This window comes from Hypanus sabinus, chromosome 2 (assembly GCF_030144855.1).
Source record: "Hypanus sabinus isolate sHypSab1 chromosome 2, sHypSab1.hap1, whole genome shotgun sequence".
Classification (NCBI taxonomy): domain Eukaryota; kingdom Metazoa; phylum Chordata; class Chondrichthyes; order Myliobatiformes; family Dasyatidae; genus Hypanus; species Hypanus sabinus.
Window position 1 is genome coordinate 3,789,671 of NC_082707.1, and position 19,780 is coordinate 3,809,450.

At 45.6% G+C, this 19,780-nt stretch overlaps 1 protein-coding gene across 1 annotated transcript in view; it reads right to left on the bottom strand.

Moving 5' to 3' along the window:
• LOC132390630 (prolyl 3-hydroxylase 2-like) overlaps positions 1-19,780 on the bottom strand; it is a 158,719-nt gene that overhangs the window by 21,022 nt on the left and 117,917 nt on the right. Inside the window, exon 9 of the mRNA XM_059963227.1 lies at positions 12,793-12,998. Within this exon, the coding sequence (XP_059819210.1) occupies positions 12,793-12,998 (206 nt within the window). The remainder of the gene's footprint in view (positions 1-12,792; positions 12,999-19,780) is intronic.

A 19,780-nucleotide genomic window follows, 5' to 3' on the forward strand; every position in this document is an offset into this window, starting at 1 on the left:
GAGAGGGGGGAGAGAGAGGAGAGGGGGAAGAGAGAGAGGGAGAGGGGGGGAGAGAGAGAGAGGGGGGGAGAGAGAGAGAGAGGAAGAGAGAGAGAGAGAGGGGGAAGAGAGAGAGAGAGAGGGGAAGAGAGAGAGAGAGGGGGGAGAGAGAGAGAGGAAGAGAGAGAGAGAGGAAGAGAGAGAGAGAGAGGGGGGGAAGAGAGAGAGAGAGGGGAAGAGAGAGCGAGAGAGGGGGGAGGGAGAGAGAGGGGGAGAGAGAGAGGGGGAGAGAGAGAGGGGGAGAGAGAGAGAGGGGGAGAGAGGGGGGAGAGAGAGAGGGGGAGAGAGAGAGAGAGGGGGGAGAGAGAGAGAGGGGGGGAGAGAGAGAGAGGAAGAGAGAGAGAGAGAGGGGGAAGAGAGAGAGAGGGGAAGAGAGAGAGAGAGAGGGGGGAAGAGAGAGAGAGAGAGAGAGGGGAGAGAGAGAGAGGGGGGAAGAGAGAGAGGGGGGAAGAGAGGGAGAGGGGAAGAGAGGGAGAGGGGGAAGAGAGAGAGGGAGAGGGGGAAGAGAGAGAGGGAGAGGGGGAAGAGAGAGAGGGAGAGGGGGAAGAGAGAGAGGGAGAGAGGGGGGGAGAGAGAGGGGGAGAGAGAGGGGGGGAGAGAGAGGGGGGGAGAGAGAGGGGGGGAGAGAGAGGGGGGGAGAGAGAGGGGGGGAGAGAGAGGGGGGGAGAGAGAGGGGGGGAGAGAGAGGGGGGGAGGGGGAGAGAGAGGGGGGGAGAGGAGAGGAGAGAGAGAGAGAGAGAGAGAGAGAGAGAGAGAGAGAGAGAGAGAGTAAAGCCCACCCACAGAGAAAACTGATAGGTCTACTTAGCACAAAGAGAGACCAATCAGGGTGCTCCCTCTCGCTCTTCCCCTCCCTCACAAACATACTGATTTCTGGGATATTGTGTATAATTTGTGGGTGTCAATATGCAGGAGACTCCAGAACTTTTGGGAGAGGTGGGATGTCTATCATCAGATATTGAAAGGACTAAATAGAGTGGAAAGTGGGGGACTCCAGGACTGAAGGAGGCCGATAGATTCTTAACTAGAGTGTCAAAGGTTACGGGGAAGGCAGGAGAATGGGCATAATCAATCCGCCATGATGGAATGGTGGGGCAGACTTGATGGGCTGAATGGCTAATTCTGCTTTATGGTCAAACAGTATATAACAAAACCATATAACAATCACAGCACGGAAACAGGCCATCTCGGCCCTCCTAGTCCATGCCGAACTCTTAATCTCACCTAGTCCCACCTACCCACACTCAGCCCATAACCCTCCACTCCTTTCCTGTCCATATACCTATCCAATTTTACCTTAAATGACACAACTGAACTGGCCTCTACTATTTCTACAGGAAGCTCATTCCACACAGCTATCACTCTCTGAGTAAAGAAATACCCCTTCGTGTTTCCCTTAAACTTCTGCCCCTAACTCTCAAATCATGTCCTCTCGTTTGAATCTCCCCTACTCTCAATGGAAACAGCCTATTCACGTCAACTCTATCTATCCCTCTCAAAATTTTAAATACCTCGATCAAATCCCCCCTCAACCTTCTACGCTCCAATGAATAGAGACCTTTCTCTGTAACTTAAGTGTTGAAACCCAGGTAACATCCTAGTAAATCGTCTCTGCACTCTCTCTAATTTATTGATATCTTTCCTATAATTCGGTGACCAGAACTGCACACAATATTCCAAATTTGGCCTTACCAATGCTTTGTACAATTTTAACATTACATTCCAACTTCTGTACTCAATGCTTTGATTTATAAAGGCCAGCGTTCCAAAAGCCTTCTTCACCACCCTATCTACATGAGACTCCACCTTCAGGGAACTATGCACTGTTATTCCTAGATCTCTCTGTTCCTCTGCATTCCTCAATGCCCTACCATTTACCCTGTATGTTCTATTTGGATTATTCCTGCCAAAATGTAGAACCTCACACTTCTCAGCATTAAACTCCATCTGCCAACGTTCAGCCCATTCTTCTAACCGACATAAATCTCCCTGCAAGCTTTGAAAATCCACCTCATTATCCACAACACCTCCTACCTTAGTATCATCGGCATACTTACTAATCCAATTTACCACCTCATCATCCAGATCATTTATGTATATTACAAACAACATTGGGCCCAAAACAGATCCCTGAGGCACCCCGCTAGTCAGCGGCCTCCATCCCGATAAACAATTATCCACCACTACTCTCTGGCATCTCCCATCTAGCCACTGTTGAATCCATTTTATTACTCCAGCATTAATACCTAACGACTGAACCTTCTTAACTAACCTTCCATGTGGAACTTTGTCAAAGGCTTTGCTGAAGTCCATATAGACTACATCCACTGCCTTACCCTCGTCAACATTCCTCGTAACTTCTTCAAAAAATTCAATAAGGTTTGTCAAACATGACCTTCCACGCACAAATCCATGCTGGCTACTTCTAATCAGATCCCGTCTATCCAGATAATTATAAATACTATCTCTAAGAATACTTTCCATCAATTTACCCACCACTGATGTCAAACTGACAGGTCTGTAATTGCTAGGCTTACTTCCAGAACCCTTTTTAAACAATGGAACCACATGAGCAATACGTCAATCCTCCGGCACAATCCCGTTTCTAATGACATCTTAAAGATCTCCGTCAGAGCTCCTGCTATTTCTACAGAAACTTCCCTCAAGGTCCGGGGGAATATCCTGTCAGGACCCGGAGATTTATCCACTTTTAAACTTCTTAAAAGCGCCAGTACCTCCACCTCTTTAATTGTCATAGGTTCCATAACTTCCTTACTTGTTTCCCACACCTTACACAATTCAATATCCTTCTCCTTAGTGAATACTGAAGAGAAGAAATCATTCAAAATCTCTCCCATCTCCCTTGGCTCCACACATAGCTGACCACTCTGATTCTCTAAGGGGCCAATTTTATCCCTCACTACCCTCTTGCTTTTAATATAACTGTAGAAACCTTTCGGATTTACTTTCACCTTATTTGCCAAACCAACCTCGTATCTTCTTTTAGCTTTTCTAATCTCTTTCTTAAGATTCCTTTTACATTCTTTATATTCCTCAAGCAATTCCTTTACTCCATGCTGCCTATATCTATTGTAGACATCCCTCTTTTTCCGAACCAAATTTCTAATATCCCTTGAAAACCATGGTGCTTTCAAACCTTTAACCTTTCCTTTCAACCTAACAGGAACATAAAGATTCTGTACCCTCATCATTTCACCCTTAAATGACCTCCATTTCTCTATTACATCCTTCCCATAAAACAACTTGCCACAATCCACTCTCTCTAAATCCCTTCGCATCTCCTCAAAGTTAGCCTTTCTCCAATCAAAAATCTCAACTCTAGGTCCTGTCCTGTCCTTCTCCATAATTATATTGAAGCTAATGCTATTGTGATCACTGGACCCAAAGTGCTCCCCAACACGTACATCTGTCAGCTGACCTATCGCATTCCCTAAGAGGAGATCCAACACTGCCCCATCTCTAGTTGGTACTTCTATGTACTGTTGCAAAAAACTATCCTGCACACATTTCACAAACTCTAATCCATCCAGCCCTTTTACAGAATGAGCTTCCCAGTCTATGTGTGGAAAATTAAAATCTCCCACAATCACCACCTTGTGTTTACTACAAATATCTGCTATCTCCTTACACATTTGCTCTTCCAACTCACGCGCCCCATTAGGTGGACTATAATACACTCCTATCAGTGTTACTACACCTTTCCCATTCCTCAACTCCACCCAAATAGCCTCCCTAGAGGAGCTCTCTAATCTATCCTTCCAAAGCACCGCCATAAGATTTTCTCGGACAAGCAATGCAACACCTCCTCCTCTGGCCCCTCCTACTCTATCACACCTGAAGCAACTAAATCCAGGAATATTTAGTTGCCAATCACACCCTTCCTGCAACCATGTTTCACTAATAGCTACAACATCATAATTCCAGGTATCAATCCACGCTTTAAGCTCATCCACCTTTCTTACAATGCTCCTAGCATTAAAATAGATACATTTAAGATACTCTCCACCTCCTCCTCTCTTTTCATTCCTAACAATACATTCAAATTTATTATCCTTTTTTTTTCCCCTACATCTTCGGGCTGAGAGTATCCCTTCTCCATCACCCGCCTTTCCTCCCTCACACACTGTCTCTTTACTTGCTCTACTGGTGAACTAACCTCCTCTCCCATAGTTTCCTCAAATTGATGTATGTACAAGCATTAAAATACTGACCTCAGCACACATGGCCCCTCCCATTCTGTCACAGGGAGAACAAACAAACACCTTACAGACAGTGGCAGGAAATGTAACAGTCAGGAGGGGGAAGGGGAAGAGTCAGGTACTAGAGAGTACCCCAGTGGCTGTATCCCTTGACAATAAGTACTCCTGTTTGAGTACTGTTTGGGGCGGGGGGGGGGGGGGGGGAGAACAGCCTACCTGGGGGATATGACAGTGGCCGTACCTCCGGCACAGAGACCAGCCCTGTGACTCAGAAGGGTAGGGAAGGGAAGAGAAAGGCAGTAGTGATAGGGGACTCTATAGTCAGGGGGTCAGACAGTCGATTCTGTGTGCATAGGAAGGATGATCTCAAAATGGTGGTGCAGGCTCGAAGGGCCGAATGGTCTACTTCTGCACCTTTTGTCTATTGTCTAATCACATTATGCCTCTCCAAATGTTCATAAATCCTGCTTCTCAGGACCTTCTCCATCAACTTACCAACCACTGAAGTAAGACTCACTGGTCTATAATTTCCTGGGCTACCTCTATTCCCTTTCTTGAATAAAGAAACAACATTCGCAACCCTCGAATTCTCTGGAACCTCTCCCATCCCCATTAATGATGCACAGATCATCGCCAGAAGCTCAGCGATCTCCTCCCTCGCCTCCCACAGTAGCCTGGGGTACATCTCATCCGGTCCCATCAAGTTATCCAACTTTATGCTTTCCAAAAGCTCCAGCACATCCTCTTTCTTAATATCTACAGGCTCAAGCATTTCAGTCTGCTGAAAGTCATCACTACAATCACTAAGATCCTTTTCCATGGTGAATACTGAAGTAAAGTATTCATTAAGTACCTCTGCTATTTCCTCTGGTTCCCTACACACTTTCCCACTGTCACACTTGATAGGTCCTGTTCTTTTATGTCTTATCCTCCTGCTCTTTACATACTTGTAGAATGCCTTGGGGTTTTACAGACAATAGGTGCAGAAGTAGACCATTCGGCCCTTCGAGCCTGCACCGCCATTCTGAGATCATGGCTGATCATCTACTATCAATACCCGGTTCCTGCCTTGTCCCCATATCCCTTGATTCCCCTATCCATAAGGTACCTATCTAGCTCCTTCTTGAAAGCATCCAGAGAATTGGCCTCCACTGCCTTCTGAGGCAGTGCATTCCAGACCCCCACAACTCTCTGGGAGAAGAAGTTTTTCCTTCTCTGTCCTAAATGACCTACCCCTTATTCTCAAACCATGCCCTCTGGTACTGGACTCTCCCAGCATCTGGAACATATTTCCTGCCTCTATCTTGTCCAATCCCTTAATAATCTTATATGTTGCAATCAGATCCCCTCTCAATCTCCTTAATTCCAGCATGTACAAGCCCAGTCTCTCTAACCTCTCCGCGTAAGACAGTCCGGACACCCAAGGAATTAACCTCGTGAATCTACGCTGCACTTCCTCTACAGCCAGGATGTCCTTCCTTAATCCTGGAGACCAAAACTGTACACAATACTCCAGGTGTGGTCTCACCAGGGTTCTGTACAAATGCAAGAGGATTTCCTTGCTCTCGTACTCAATTCCCTTTGTAATAAAGGCCAACATTCCATTAGCCTTCTTCACTGCCTGCTGCACTTGCTCATTCACCTTCAGTGACTGATGAACAAGGACTCCTAGATCTCTTTGTATTTCTTCCTTACCTAACTCTACACCGTTCAGATAATAATCTGCCTTCCTGTTCTTACTCCCAAAGTGGATAACCTCACACTTATTCACATTAAACGTCATCTGCCAAGTATCCGCCCACTCACTCAGCCTATCCAAGTCACCCTGAATTCTCCTAACATCCTCATCACATGTCACACTGCCACCCAGCTTAGTATCATCAGCAAACTTGCTGATGTTATTCTCAATGCCTTCATCTAAATCGTTGATGTAAATCGTAAACAGCTGTGGTCCCAATACCGAGCCCTATGGCACCCCACTAGTCACCACCTGCCATTCCGAGAAACACCCATTCACCGCTACCCTTTGCTTTCTATCTGCCAACCAGTTTTCTATCCATGTCAATATCTTCCCTCCAATGCCATGAGCTTTGATTTTACCCACCAATCTCCTATGTGGGACCTTATCAAATGCCTTCTGAAAATCAAGGTACACTACATCCACTGGATCTCCCTTGTCTACCTTCCTGGTTACATCCTCCAAAAACTCCAACAGATTAGTCAATCATGATTTGCCCTTGGTAAATCCATGCTGGCTCGGCCCAATCCTATCACTGCTATCTAGATATGCCACTATTTCATCTTTAATAATGGACTCTAGCATCTTCCCCACTACTGATGTTAGGCTGACAGGACGATAGTTCTCTGTTTTCTCCCTCCCTCCTTTCTTAAAAAGTGGGATAACATTAGCCATTCTCCAATCCTCAGGAACTGATCCTGAATCTAAGGAACATTGGAAAATTATTACCAATGCATCCGCAATTTCCAGAGCCACCTCCTTTAGTACCCTAGGATGCAGACCATCTGGACCTGGGGATTTGTCAGCCTTCAGTCCCATCAGTCTACTCATCATCGTTTCCTTCCTAATGTCAATCTGTTTCATTTCCTCTGTTACCCTATGTCCTTGGCCCATCCATACATCTGGGAGATTGCTTGTGTCTTCCCTAGTGAAGACAGATCTAAAGTACTTATTAAATTCTTCTGCCATTTCTCTGTTTCCCATAACAATTTCACCCAATTCATTCTTCAAGGGCCCAACATTGTTCTTAACTATCTTCTTTCTCTTCACGTACCTAAAAAAAAGCTTTTGCTATCCTCCTTTATATTCCTTGCTAGCTTGCGTTCGTACCTCATTTTTTCTCCCTGTATTTCCTTTTTAGTTAAGTTCTGTTCTTCCTTAAAAACTTCCCAATCATCTGTCCTCCCACTCACCTTAGCTCTGTCAAACTTCCTTTTTTTTAATGCTATGCAATCTCTGACTTCCTTTGTCAACCACTGTGGCCCCTTTCCCCCCTTTGAATCCTTCCTTCTCTGGGGGGTGAACTGATTTTGCACCTTGTGCATTATTCCCAAGAATACCTGCCATTGCTGTTCTACTGTCTTTTCTGCTAGGCTATCCATCCAGTCAACTTTGGCCAGCTCCTCCCTCATGGCTCCATAGTTTCCTCTGTTCAACTGCAACACTGACACCTCCGAGCTGCCCTTATCCTTCTCAAATTGCAGATAAAAACTTATCATATTATGATCACTACCTCCTAATGGCTCCTTTATTAGGAATAGTCAGCATGGCTTTGTCAAGGGCAGGTCGTGCCTTACGAGCCTGATTGAATATTTTGAGGACGTGACTAAACACATTGATGAAGGAAGAGCAGTAGATGTAGTGTACATGGATTTTAGCAATGCACTTGATAGGGAACCCCACACAAGGCTTATTGAGAAAGTAAGGAGGCCATGGTATCCAACGGGACATTGCTTTGTGGATCCAGAACTGGCTTGCCCACAGAAGGCAAAGAGTGGTTGTAGACAGATCATATTCTGCATGGAGGTCGGTGACCAGTGGTGTGTCTCAGGGATCTGTTCTGGGATCCTTCGTGATTTTTATAACTGACCTGGATGAGGAAGTGGAGGGATGGGTTAGTAACTTTGCTGATGAAACAAAGGTTGTGGGTATTGTGGATAGTGTGGAGGGCTGTTGGAGATTACAACGGGACATTGATAGGATGCAAAACTGGGTTGAGAAGTGGCAGATGGAGTTTAACCCAGATAAGTGTGAAGTGGTTCATTTTGGTAGGTCAAATACAATGACAGAATATAGTATTAATGGTAAGAGTCTTGGCCATGTGGAGGCTGAGTCTTTAGGATGCTCAAAGCAACTGAGGTTAAGGCGGCGAACGGTGCATTGGCCCTCATCAATCATGGAATTGAATTTAGGAGCCGAGAGGTAATGTTGCAGCTATACAGGACCCTGGTCAGACCCCACTTGGAGTACTCTGCTTAGTTTTGGTCACCTCACTACAGGAAGGATGTGGAAGCCACAGGAAGGGTGCAGAGGAGATTTACAAGGACGTTGCCTGGATTGGGGAGCATGCCTTATGAGAATAGGTTGAGTGAACTTGGCCTTTTCTCCTTGAAGTGACGAAGGATGAGAGGTGACCTGATAGAGGTGTACAAGATGATGAGAGGCATTGATTGTGTGGATAGTCAGAGGCTACCCAGGGCTGAAATGGTTGCCACAAGAGAACTCAAGTTTAAGGTGCTGGGGAGCAGGTACAGAGGAGATGTTAGGGGTAAGTTTATTACTCAGAGAGTGGTGAGTGCATGGAATGAGCTGCTGGCAACAGTGGTGGAGGCGGATACGATAGGGTCTTTTAAGAGACTTTTGGATAGGTACATGGAGCTTAGTAAAATAGAGGGCTATGGGGAAGCCTAGCAATTTCTAAGGTAGGGACATGTTCGGCAAAAGGACCTGCATTGTATTGTAGGGTTTCTTTGTTTCTATGAACCCCGATTGTTGAGGACTTATCAGCGGCGGGTGCAGAGTTTTGCGAAGGCGTATCTCGCAGGTCGGCAATGCTTAAAAAGAGAGATTCGCGGGTGTTTGACCATTGCAGAGGCCCGATCAGTGGCAGGAGCAGAGCACTGCAAACAAAATACAAGTACAGGAGGGACAAGTGGAGCGGCCGTTGTCGTGGATAGGCCAGTGGCGAGAGTAGAAGTGGCAGGTTTTGGCTCAAAGAAGGCTTTGGCTTGGAAGAGGCATTGGCTCTAGGTAGGCTTCATTAAGGGTTTTTTTGTTCTTCTCTTACTGAACCTGGTAGAGAAAATGGCGGTTGTGTGTTCTTCATACCGGATGTTGGAGTCCTGGAAGACCCAGAAAATCTCTGGGAACTACAACTGCGTGAAGTGCATCCAGCAGCAGCTCCTTGAAGACCGTGTTAGGGATCTGGAGCAGCAACTGGATGAGCTTCGGCTTGCATGGGAGAGTGAGGAGATGATCGATCGGAGTAGTCAACCCAAAGTTGCAGAAGGCGAGTAGCTAGACGACTGTCAGGAGGAATCAGGCAGTTGAAGCAGAGCACCCTGTGGCCATTCCCCACAAAAATACCACTTTGGGTACTGTTGTGGGGAATGACCTCCCGGGGGAATATCACGGCAACCGTGTTACAGGTACTGAGCATGGGTCTGTGGTGCAGAAGGAAAAGAGGGAGACAATGGGAGTGGGAGATAGGGGACTCAATAGACTGGAGATTCTGTGGATGTGAACGGACACCCGGGTGGTATGTTGCCTCCCAGATGCCAGGGTTAGGGACGTCTCAGGTCATGTCCACAACATTTTGGAGAGGGAGGGAGAGCAGCCAGATGTCTTGGCACATATTGGTACCAAAGATAGTGGAGGAAAAAGCAATGAGGTCCTGAAAAGAGATTTTAGAGAGCTGGTTAGAAAGCCGAGAAGCAGGACCGCCAGGGTAGTAACTTCAGGATTGCTGCCTGTGCCACGCACTAGTGAGGGTGGGAACAGGGTGATCTGGCAAATTAAGGTGTGGCTGAGAAGCTGGTGCAGGGGGCAGGGCTTCAGGCTCTCGGATCTTTAGGATCTCTTCTGGGCGAGGTATGACCTGTTCAAAAGTGATGGTTTGCACCTGAACCCAAGGGGGACCAATATTCTCGTGGGCAGATTTCTTAGAGCTGTTGGGGAGGGTTTATACTAATTTGGCAGGGGTTTAGGAACTGGAGTGATGAAACTCAGGATAAGACGGATTGTAAAAAAGTAAAGAGAGCGTGCAGTCAGACTGTCGGGAAAGGTAGATGATGGGATACAGTCACAGACAACAGGGTGAGTATCAATACATTAGGGATGCAAAATCAAAAAGGGCAGCAAATATGGTTTTCAAGGTGTTATATCTCAATGCGTGTAGTGTGAGAAATAAGGTGGATGATCTTGTTGCACTATTACAGATTGCCAGCTATGATGTTGTGGCCATCACTGAATCGTGGCTGAAGGATGGTTGTAGTTGGGAGCTGAATGTCTAAGGTTACACATTATATCTGAGGGATAGGAAGGTAGGCAGAGGGGGGGGGTGGCTCTGCTGGTAAAGAATGGCATCAAATCAGTAGAAAGATGTTGAATCTTCGTGGCTTGAGTTAAGAAACTGCACGGGTAAAAGGACCCTGAAAGCAATTGCATGCAGGTCTCCCAACAGTGGCTGGTATTGGACCACAGATTACAACAGGAAATAGAAAAGTCGTGGCAAAAGGGCAATGTTATTATAGTCACAATCAAATCAGGTTGGTATTGGATCTCAAGAGAGTGAGTTTAGTGAAGATGGCTTTTTAAGCAGTTTGTCGTTGAGTCTACTAGGGGATCAGCTATACTGGATTGGGTGTTATGTAATGAACCGGAGGTGAGTCGGGAGCTTAAGGTAAAAGAACCCTTAGGAACCAGTGATCACGATATGATTGTGTTCAACTTGAAATTTGATAGGGAGAAAGTAAAGTCTGATGTAGCAGGATTTCAGTGGAGAGAGGAGTTGGCCAAAATAAATTGGGAGGGATGTCAGCAGAGTTGTAATGCTGTACATTTCTGGGGAAAATGAGAGGGCATACAACAAAGCAAAAACTAGTGGGAAGACAGTGGATTGGAAGGTTTTTAAAAACCTACAGAGAGCAACTAAAAGAATCATTAGAAGGGTAAAGATGAAATATGAAAGCAAGCTTGCAAATATTATCAAAGTGGATAGTAAGAGTTTTTTCAAGTATGTAAGAAAAAATAAAAGAAAGAGTGGATATAGAACCACTAGAAAATGAGGACAGAGAAATAAAAATGGGGGATAAGGAGATAGCTGATGAACTAAAAGAGTATTTTGTGTCAGTCTTCACTGTGGAAGACACTAGCAGTATACCTGATATTGCAGTGTGTGAAGGAAGAGAAGTGGGTATAGTTACGGTTACGAGAGAAGATGCTCAAAAAGCTGAAAGACCTGAAGGTACATAAGTCACCCAGAGGAACTGCACCCTAGGGTTCTAAAAGAGGTAGTGTTAGAGATTGTGGTGGCATTAGAAATTATCTTTCAAAAGATCATTGTACTCTGGCATGGTGCCAGAGGACTCAAAAATTGCAAATATCACTCCACTCTTTAAGAAAGGAGGAAGGCAGCAGAAAGGAAATTACAGACCAATTAGCCTGACCCCAGCATTTGGGAAGATGTTGGAGTCAATTGTTAAGGATGAGGTTTTGGAGTACTTGGTGACACAGGACAAGATATGACAAAGTCAGTATGGTTTCCTTAAGGGAAAATCTTGTCTAATGAACCTGTTGGAATTCTTTGAGGAGATTACAAGTAGGATAGTTAAAGGGGATGTGATATTTGGACTTTCAGAAGGCCTTTCACAAGGTTCCACACATGATGCTGCGAACCAAGTTAAGAGCCCATGGTATTTAGAGCATTGGCTGATTGGAAGAAGGCAGTGAGTGGGAATAAAAGGATCCTTTTCTGGTTGGCTGCCAGTGACTAGTGGTGTTCTGCAGGGATCAGTGCTGGGACCACTTCTTTTCCTGCTGTATATAAACGACTTAGATGATGGAACAGATGGCTGTGTTGCCAAGTTAGCAGATGAAACGAAGATTGGTGGAGGGGCAGGTAGTGTTGAGGAAACAGGTAGGATGCAGAAAGACTTAGACAGATGAGGAGAATGGGCAAGAAAGTGGCAAATGAACTACACTGCTGGAAAATGCACGGTCATGTATTTTGGTAGTAGAAATAAATGTGCAGATTATTTTTTAAAAGTGGAGAAAATTAAAAGATCTGAGATGCAAAGGGGTTTGGAAGAATACCCTGAAGGTTAACTTGCAGCTTGAGTGGGTGATGAGGAAGGCAAATGCAATGTTAGCATTCGTTTGCAGAGGTCTAGAAAACAAGAGCAAGGATGCGATGCTGAGGCTTTATGAGGCACTGGTGAGGCCTCACCTTGAGTATTGTGGACAGTTTTGGGCCGCTCATCTTAGAAAAGATGTGCTGGAATTGGAGAGGGTTCAGAGGAGGCTCAAAAGGATGATTCCAGGAATGAGAGGGTTATCATACGAGGGATGTTTGATGGCTCTGGGTCTGTACTCGCTGGAATTCAGAAGGGTGGGGGGGGGGAGATCTCATTGAAACCTTTCGAATGTTGAAAGGCCTACACATAGTTGATGTGGAAAGGATGCTTCCCATGGTTGGAGAGTCGAGGACAAGCTGGCACAGCCTCAGGATAGAGGGGCTTTCATTCAAAACAGATGGGGAGAAATTTCTTTAGCCAGAGGGTGGTGTATCTGTGGAATTTATTAACCTATTACCACAGGCAGCTGTGGAGGCCAGGTTGTTGGGTGTACTTATGGCAGAGATTGATAGGTTCTTGATTGGACATGGAATCAAAGGTTATGGAGAGAAGGCTGGGAACTGTTGAGGAAAATACCTGCATGTCTTTTCATAGAAAAGGAGCCTAGAACTGCTCACAGTATTCCAAGTGTGATCTGACCAATGTCTGGTAAAACCTCAGCAATACATCTCTGCATTCTTTCTAAATAAATGTCCGTCTGGTGCCAGACTCCCCACCACTAGCAACATCCTCTGAACAGACGCTCTATGGGTAGGTTCCAATCTCGTACCTTCACGCAGATTTCGATCAGCCTTCCTTCCTGTCCTCTTCTTCTGCAATACCGGTGCCGGTGGTTTCTTCAGGGTGTGCACCTTCGTTGCTGGGGACCTGTGGACACGAAGAGCAGGAGCTAGTTGGCACAGCCAGGAGTTCAATGGAGGGTCGTTGCAACAGCTCATCCCATTCCACTGGTGTGTTCATCTGTCCTGTGGCCACATTCTATCCCACAACAGTGAGGAGCTTCCAATACAAGGGCTCTACAACTTCCCTTGTGGGACAACATACCACGTGAGGCGCTCGTGGGGCACCTTCAAGTGGGGGCGGGGGGAGTTGTTCTGAGAGGGCAGTGGGGGCTAATGCCCTGAAGAAAGGTCTCAGCCTGACACATCGATGTTCTGCCTGACCTGCTCAGTCCCTCCAGCATTTGGCGTATGTTACCACGGGCAGGTAGTACCACTGGATGCTACCAAACAAAATGCTGCAGGAACCCAGCACCGACAGAAGGAGTCTGATTTTCAGGAGTCCTTTGACAAGATCCCACAAATGTGGCTGCTTAACAAACTATAAGCCCATGGTATTACAGAAAAGATTCTAGCATGGATAAAGCAGTGACTGATTGACAGAAGCAAAGAATAGTAATATAGGGAGCCGTTTCTGAATGGCTGGCAACTAGTGGTGTTCCACAGGGATCGGTGTTGGGACAGATTCTTTCTGTGATACGCGTCAATAATCCAGATGATGGCATGCATGGCTCTGTTGCAAAGATTGCAGACTTTATGAAGATAGGCGGAGGGGCAGGTAGTTTGAGGAAGTAGAGAGGCTACAGAAGGACAGATTAGGAGACTGGGCAAAGAAGTGGCAGGTGGAATACAGTATCAGGAAGTGTATGGTCATGCACTTCGGTAGAAGAAATGAAAGGCCTATTCTCTAAATGCAGAGAAATTTCCAAAAACTGAGAAGCAAAGGGACTTGAGAGTCTTTGTGCAGATTCCCCAAGGGTTAATTTTCAGGTTGAGTCTGTGGTAAGGAAGGCAAATGTGATGTTAACATTCATAAGATAAAGGAGCAGAATTAGGCCATTCATCCCATCCAGTCTGCTTCACCATTCCATCATGACTGATCCCGGATCCCACTCAACCCCATTCACCTGACTTCTCACCATAAGCTTTGATGCCATGACTGATCAAGAAATGATCAACTTCTGCTTTAAATATGCGCACTGACTTGGCCTTTATCACTGTCTATGGCAGAGCATTCCACAGATTCACTACTCTGTCCAAAAAAATTCCTGCTTACCTCTGTTCTAAAAGGTTGCCCCTCAATTTTGAGGCTGTGCCCTATAGTTCTGGGTATCTTTGCCATAGGAAACATCCTCTCAAAAAAGACCTTTCACCATTCAGTAGGTTTCAATGAGATCCTCCCCCCATTCTTCTAAATTCCAGTGATTACTGCCAAACGCTTCTCATACGTTAACCCATTCATTCCCAAAATCATCCTCTGCACTCTCTACAATAGACATTTCAAGAAGACTAGAACATAAAAGAGAGGATGTAATGTTGAAACTTTATAAATTACTGGTGAGCCCTTAGCAGAATATTGTGAGCAGGTTTGGGCGCCTTATCTTAGAAAGGATGTGCAGAAACTGGAGAGGGTTCGAAGGAGGTTCATGAAAATGATTCCAGGATTGAATGGCTTGTCATGTGAAGAGTGTCTGATGGCTCTGGGCCTGTTTCACTGGAATAAGAAGAATGAGAGGTGACCTCATTGAAGCCTATCGAATGGTGAAAGGCCTCGATAGAGTGGGTGTGGAGAGGATGCTCCCTATAGTGAAAGGCCTCGATAGACTGGATGTGGAGAGGATGCTCCCTATAGTGAAAGGCCTCGATAGACTGGATGTGGAGAGGACGCTCCCTATAGTGAAAGGCCTCAATAGACTGGATGTGGAGAGGATGCTCCCTATAGTGAAAGGCCCAGATAGACTGGATGTGGAGAGGACGCTCCCTATAGTGAAAGGCCTCGATAGACTGGATGTGGAGAGGATGCTCCCTATAGTGGCGGAGTCTAAGACCAAATAACGGCCCTCAGTATCTCCCAGGGAACTACATCTGCGTAAAGTGCATCCAGCTGCAGCTCCTTGAAGGCCATGTTAGGGATCTGGAGCAGCAGCTGGATGACCTTCAGCTTGTATGGAAAAGTGAGGGGATAATCAATCAAAGTTACAGGGAAGTAGTTACCCCGAAACTGCAGGAGGTGAGTAGCTGGGTGACTGTCAGGAGAAATGGGAATATGATAATCGGAGATTTCAACACGCAGGTTGATTGGGATTATCAGGTTGGTAACGGATCTCAAGAGAGAGTTTGTTGAATGCGTATGTCATGGGTTTTTAAAGCAGTTTGTTGTTGAGCCCATTAGGGAATCAGGTATACTGGATTGGATGTTATGTAATGAACCGGAGGTGATTAGGGAGTTTAAGGTAAAGGGACCCTTAGGAGACAGTGATCACAATATGACTGAGCTCAACTTGAAATTTGACAGGGAGAAAGTAAAGTCTGATGTTGCAGTGTTTCAGTGGAGTAAAGGAAATTATGGTATGGGAGGAGCTGGCCAAAGTAAACTGGCAGGGATGTCAGCAGAGCTGCAATTCCATACGTTTCTGGGCAAAATGAGGAAGGCACAGGACATGTGTACTCCAAAAATTAAAAAATACTCAAACTGCAAAATAGTACAACCATGGCTGACAAGGGAAGTCAAAGTTATTATAAAAGCAAAAGAGAGGGCATACAACAAAGCAAAAATTAGTGGGAAAATAGGGAGAGCATTTTAAATATGAAATATTTATGAAAGAGATGAAATATGAAAGCAAGCTAGCAAACAATATCGAAGTGGATAGTAAAAGCTTTTGCAAGTATGAAAAAAAGAGAGATGAGAGTGGATATAGAACTGCTAGAAAATGAGGCCGGAGAAATAATAACAGGGGCCAAGGAGATGGCAGATGAATTAAATGAGTATTTTGTATCAGTCTTCACTGTGGAAGACATTAACAGTGTGCCAGATGTTGAGGGGTGTGAGGGAAGAGGAGTGGGTGCAGTTACTATTACAAGGGAGGTGGTGCTCAAAAAGCTGAAAGATCCAAGGGTACACAGGTCACCCAGACCAGAGGAACTGCACCCTAGGGTTCTGAATGAGGTAGTAGCAGAAATTGTGGAGGCATTAGGAATGATCTTTCAAAAATCATCGGTCTCGGGCATGGTACCAGAGGACTGGAAAATTGCAGATGTCACTTCACCATTTAAAAAAGGAGGACAGCAACAGAAAGGAAATTATAGACCAGTTAGCCTGACCTCAGTGGTTGGGAAGATGTTGGGGTCAGTTGTTAAGGATGAGGTTTTGGAGTATTTGGTGACACAGGACAAGATAGGACAAAGTCAGCATGGTTTCCTTAAGGGAAAATCCTGCCTGACTAGCCTGTTGAATTCTTTGAGACAATTAGTTAAAGGAGATGCAGTGGATGTTGTATATTTGGACTTTCAGAAGGCAGTGAGTGGGAATAAAAGGAAAATTGTCTGGCTGGCTGCCAGTGACCAGTGGTGTTCCGCAGGGGACTAGATGACAGGATAGATGTCCTTGTTGCTAGGTTTGCTGATGATACAAAGATTGGTGGAGGGACAGATAGTGTTGAGGAAACAGGGAGGCTGAAGAAGGACTAGATTAGGAGAATGGGCAAGAAAATGGTAAATGAAATACAATGTTAGAAAAATAAATGGTCAAGAACTTTGGTATTATAACTAAATGTCAGAAAACTATTTTCTAAAAAGGGAATTAAATTCAAAAATCTGAGATGCAAAGGGACTTGGGAGTCCTTGTGCAGAACACCTTAAAGATCAACTTGCAGGTCGAGTTAGAGTTGAGGAAGGCAAATGCCATGTTAGCATTCATTTCAAGAGGTCTAGAATACAAGAGCAGGGATGTGATGCTGAGGCTTTATAAGGCACTGGTGAGGCCTCAGCTTGAGTATTGTGAACAGTTTTGGGCCCCTCATCCTAGAAAAGATGTGCTGGCATTGGAGAGGGTCCAGAGGAGGTTTGCAAGGATGATTCCGGGAATGACAGTGTTATCATACAAGGAACGTCTGATGGCTCTGGGTCTGTACTCACTGGAATTCAGAAGGATGAAGTGGGATCTCATTCAAATCTTTTGAATGTTGAAAGGCCTAGACAGAGTAGATGTGGAAGGGATGTTTCCCATGGTGTGGGAGTCTAGGACAAGAGGACACAGCCTCAGGATAGAGGGTGTCCATTTAAAACAGAGATGTGGAGAAATTTCTTTAGCTAGCGCGTGGTGTGTTTGTGGAATTTATTACCACAGGCAGCTGTGGAGACTAGGTCGTTGGGTGTATTTAAGGCAGAGGATGATTGGCATGAAAAGATATGGGGAAAATGGGATCAGCCATGATGAAATGATGGAGCAGACTTGATGGGCCAAATGGCCTAATTCTCCTCCTGTATCTTCTGTTGTTAGGAAGGAATGATGTTTGGCTCTCTATCTATTCCCAAGGATCAATATGGACATCCCAGGGTGGAGCCCTCAATCAGCACCTCTCCTCTGCTGAGACAAGCTGACTTCAGACGTCGAGATAGTTCATTACTCCAGAAGGCATCCTGCTGGCAGGATATCAAGGATATTTATCAGGAGCACTGTCAATAACCTTTCCATCCAACAATTGATTTGTCCCCTCCATCAAGCAAGAGGTACTTTAGGCATTAGGACAAGGACTGTTAAGATGGGAAAAAGCTTCTTAGACAATAGGTGCAGAAGTAGACCATTCGGCCCTTCGAGCCTGCACCGCCATTCTGAGATCATGGCTGATCATCTACTATCAATACCCGGTTCCTGCCTTGTCCCCATATCCCTTGATTCCATTATCCATAAGATACCTATCCAGCTCCTTCTTGAAAGCATCCAGAGAATTGGCCGCCACTGCCTTCCGAGGCAGTGCATTCCAGACCCCCACAACTCTCTGGGAGAAGAAGTTTTTCCTTAACTCTGTCCTAAATGACCTACCCCTTATTCTCAAACCATGCCCTCTGGTACTGGACTCTCCCAGCATCTGGAACATATTTTCTGCCTCTATCTTGTCCAATCCCTTAATAATCTTATATGTTGCAATCAGATCCCCTCTCAATCTCCTTAATTCCAGCGTGTACAAGCCCAATCTCTCTAACCTCTCTGCGTAAGACAGTCCGGACATCCCAGGAATTAACCTCGTGAATCTATGCTGCACTTCCTCTACAGCCAGGATGTCCTTCCTTAACCCTGGAGACCAAAACTGTACACAATACTCCAGGTGTGGTCTCACCAGGGCCCTGTACAAATACAAAAGGATTTCCTTGCTCTTGTACTCAATTCCCTTTGTGATAAAGGCCAACATTCCATTAGCCTTCTCCACTACCTGCTGCACTTGCTCATTCACCTTCAGTGACTGATGAACAAGGACTCCTAGCTCTCTTTGTATTTTTCCCTTACCTAACTCTACACCATTCAGATAATAATCTGCCTTCCTGTTCTTACTCCCAAAGTGGATAACCTCACACTTATTCACATTAAACGTCATCTGCCAAGTATCTGCCCACTCACTCAGCCTATCCAAGTCACCCTGAATTCTCCTAACATCCTCATCACATGTCACACTGCCACCCAGCTTAGTATCATCAGCAAACTTGCTGATGTTATTCTCAATGCCTTCATCTAAATTGTTGATGTAAATCGTAAACAGCTGTGGTCCCAATACTGAGCCCTGTGGTACCTCACTAGACCAGTTTTCTATCCATGTCAATGTCTTCCCCCCAATGCCATGAGCTTTGATTTTACCCACCAATCTCCTATGTGGGACCTTATCAAATGCCTTCTGAAAATCGAGGTACACTACATCCACTGGATCTCCCTTGTCTAACTTCCTGGTTACATCCTCAAAAAAACTCCAATAGATTAGTCAAGCATGATTTGCCCTTGGTAAATCCATTCTGGCTCAGCCCAATCCTATCACTGCTATCTAGATATGCCACTATTTCATCTTTAATAATGGACTCTAGCATCTTCCCCACTACTGATGTCAGGCTGACAGGACGATAGTTCTCTGTTTTCTCCCTCCCTCCTTTCTTAAAAAGTGGGATAACATTGGCCATTCTCCAATCCTCAGGAACTGATCCTGAATCTAAGGAACATTGGAAAATTCTTCCCCCGGACCGTGAGACTACTGAACTCTCTGCCACCAACCTATATACGTGTATAGATGATTAAATCCCCTGGGCCTGGTCTGGTACAATGTGAGGGTGAATAAATCCCCTGGGCCTGGTCTGGTATAGTGTGAGGGTGAATAAATCCCCTGGGCCTGGTCTGGTACAGTGTGAGGGTGAATAAATCCCCTGGGCCTGGTCTGGTACAGTGTGAGGGTGAATAAATCCCCTGGGCCTGGTCTGGTACAGTGTGAGGGTGAATAAATCCCCTGGGCTTGGTCTGGTTCAACGTGAGAGTGAATAGGTGAATAAATCCCCTGGGCCTGGTCTGGTACAGTGTGAGGGTGAATAAATCCCCTGGGCCTGGTCTGGTACAGTGTGAGGGTGAATAAATCCCCTGGGCTTGGTCTGGTACAACGTGAGAGTGAATAGGTGAATAAATCCCCTGGGCCTGGTCTGGTACAGTGTGAGGGTGAATAAATCCCCTGGGCCTGGTCTGGTACAGTGTGAGGGTGAATAAATCCCCTGGGCCTGGTCTGGTACAGTGTGAGGGTGAATAAATCCCCTGGGCCTGGTCTGGTACAGTGTGAGGGTGAATAAATCCCCTGGGCCTGGTCTGGTACAGTGTGAGGGTGAATAAATCCCCTGGGCCTGGTC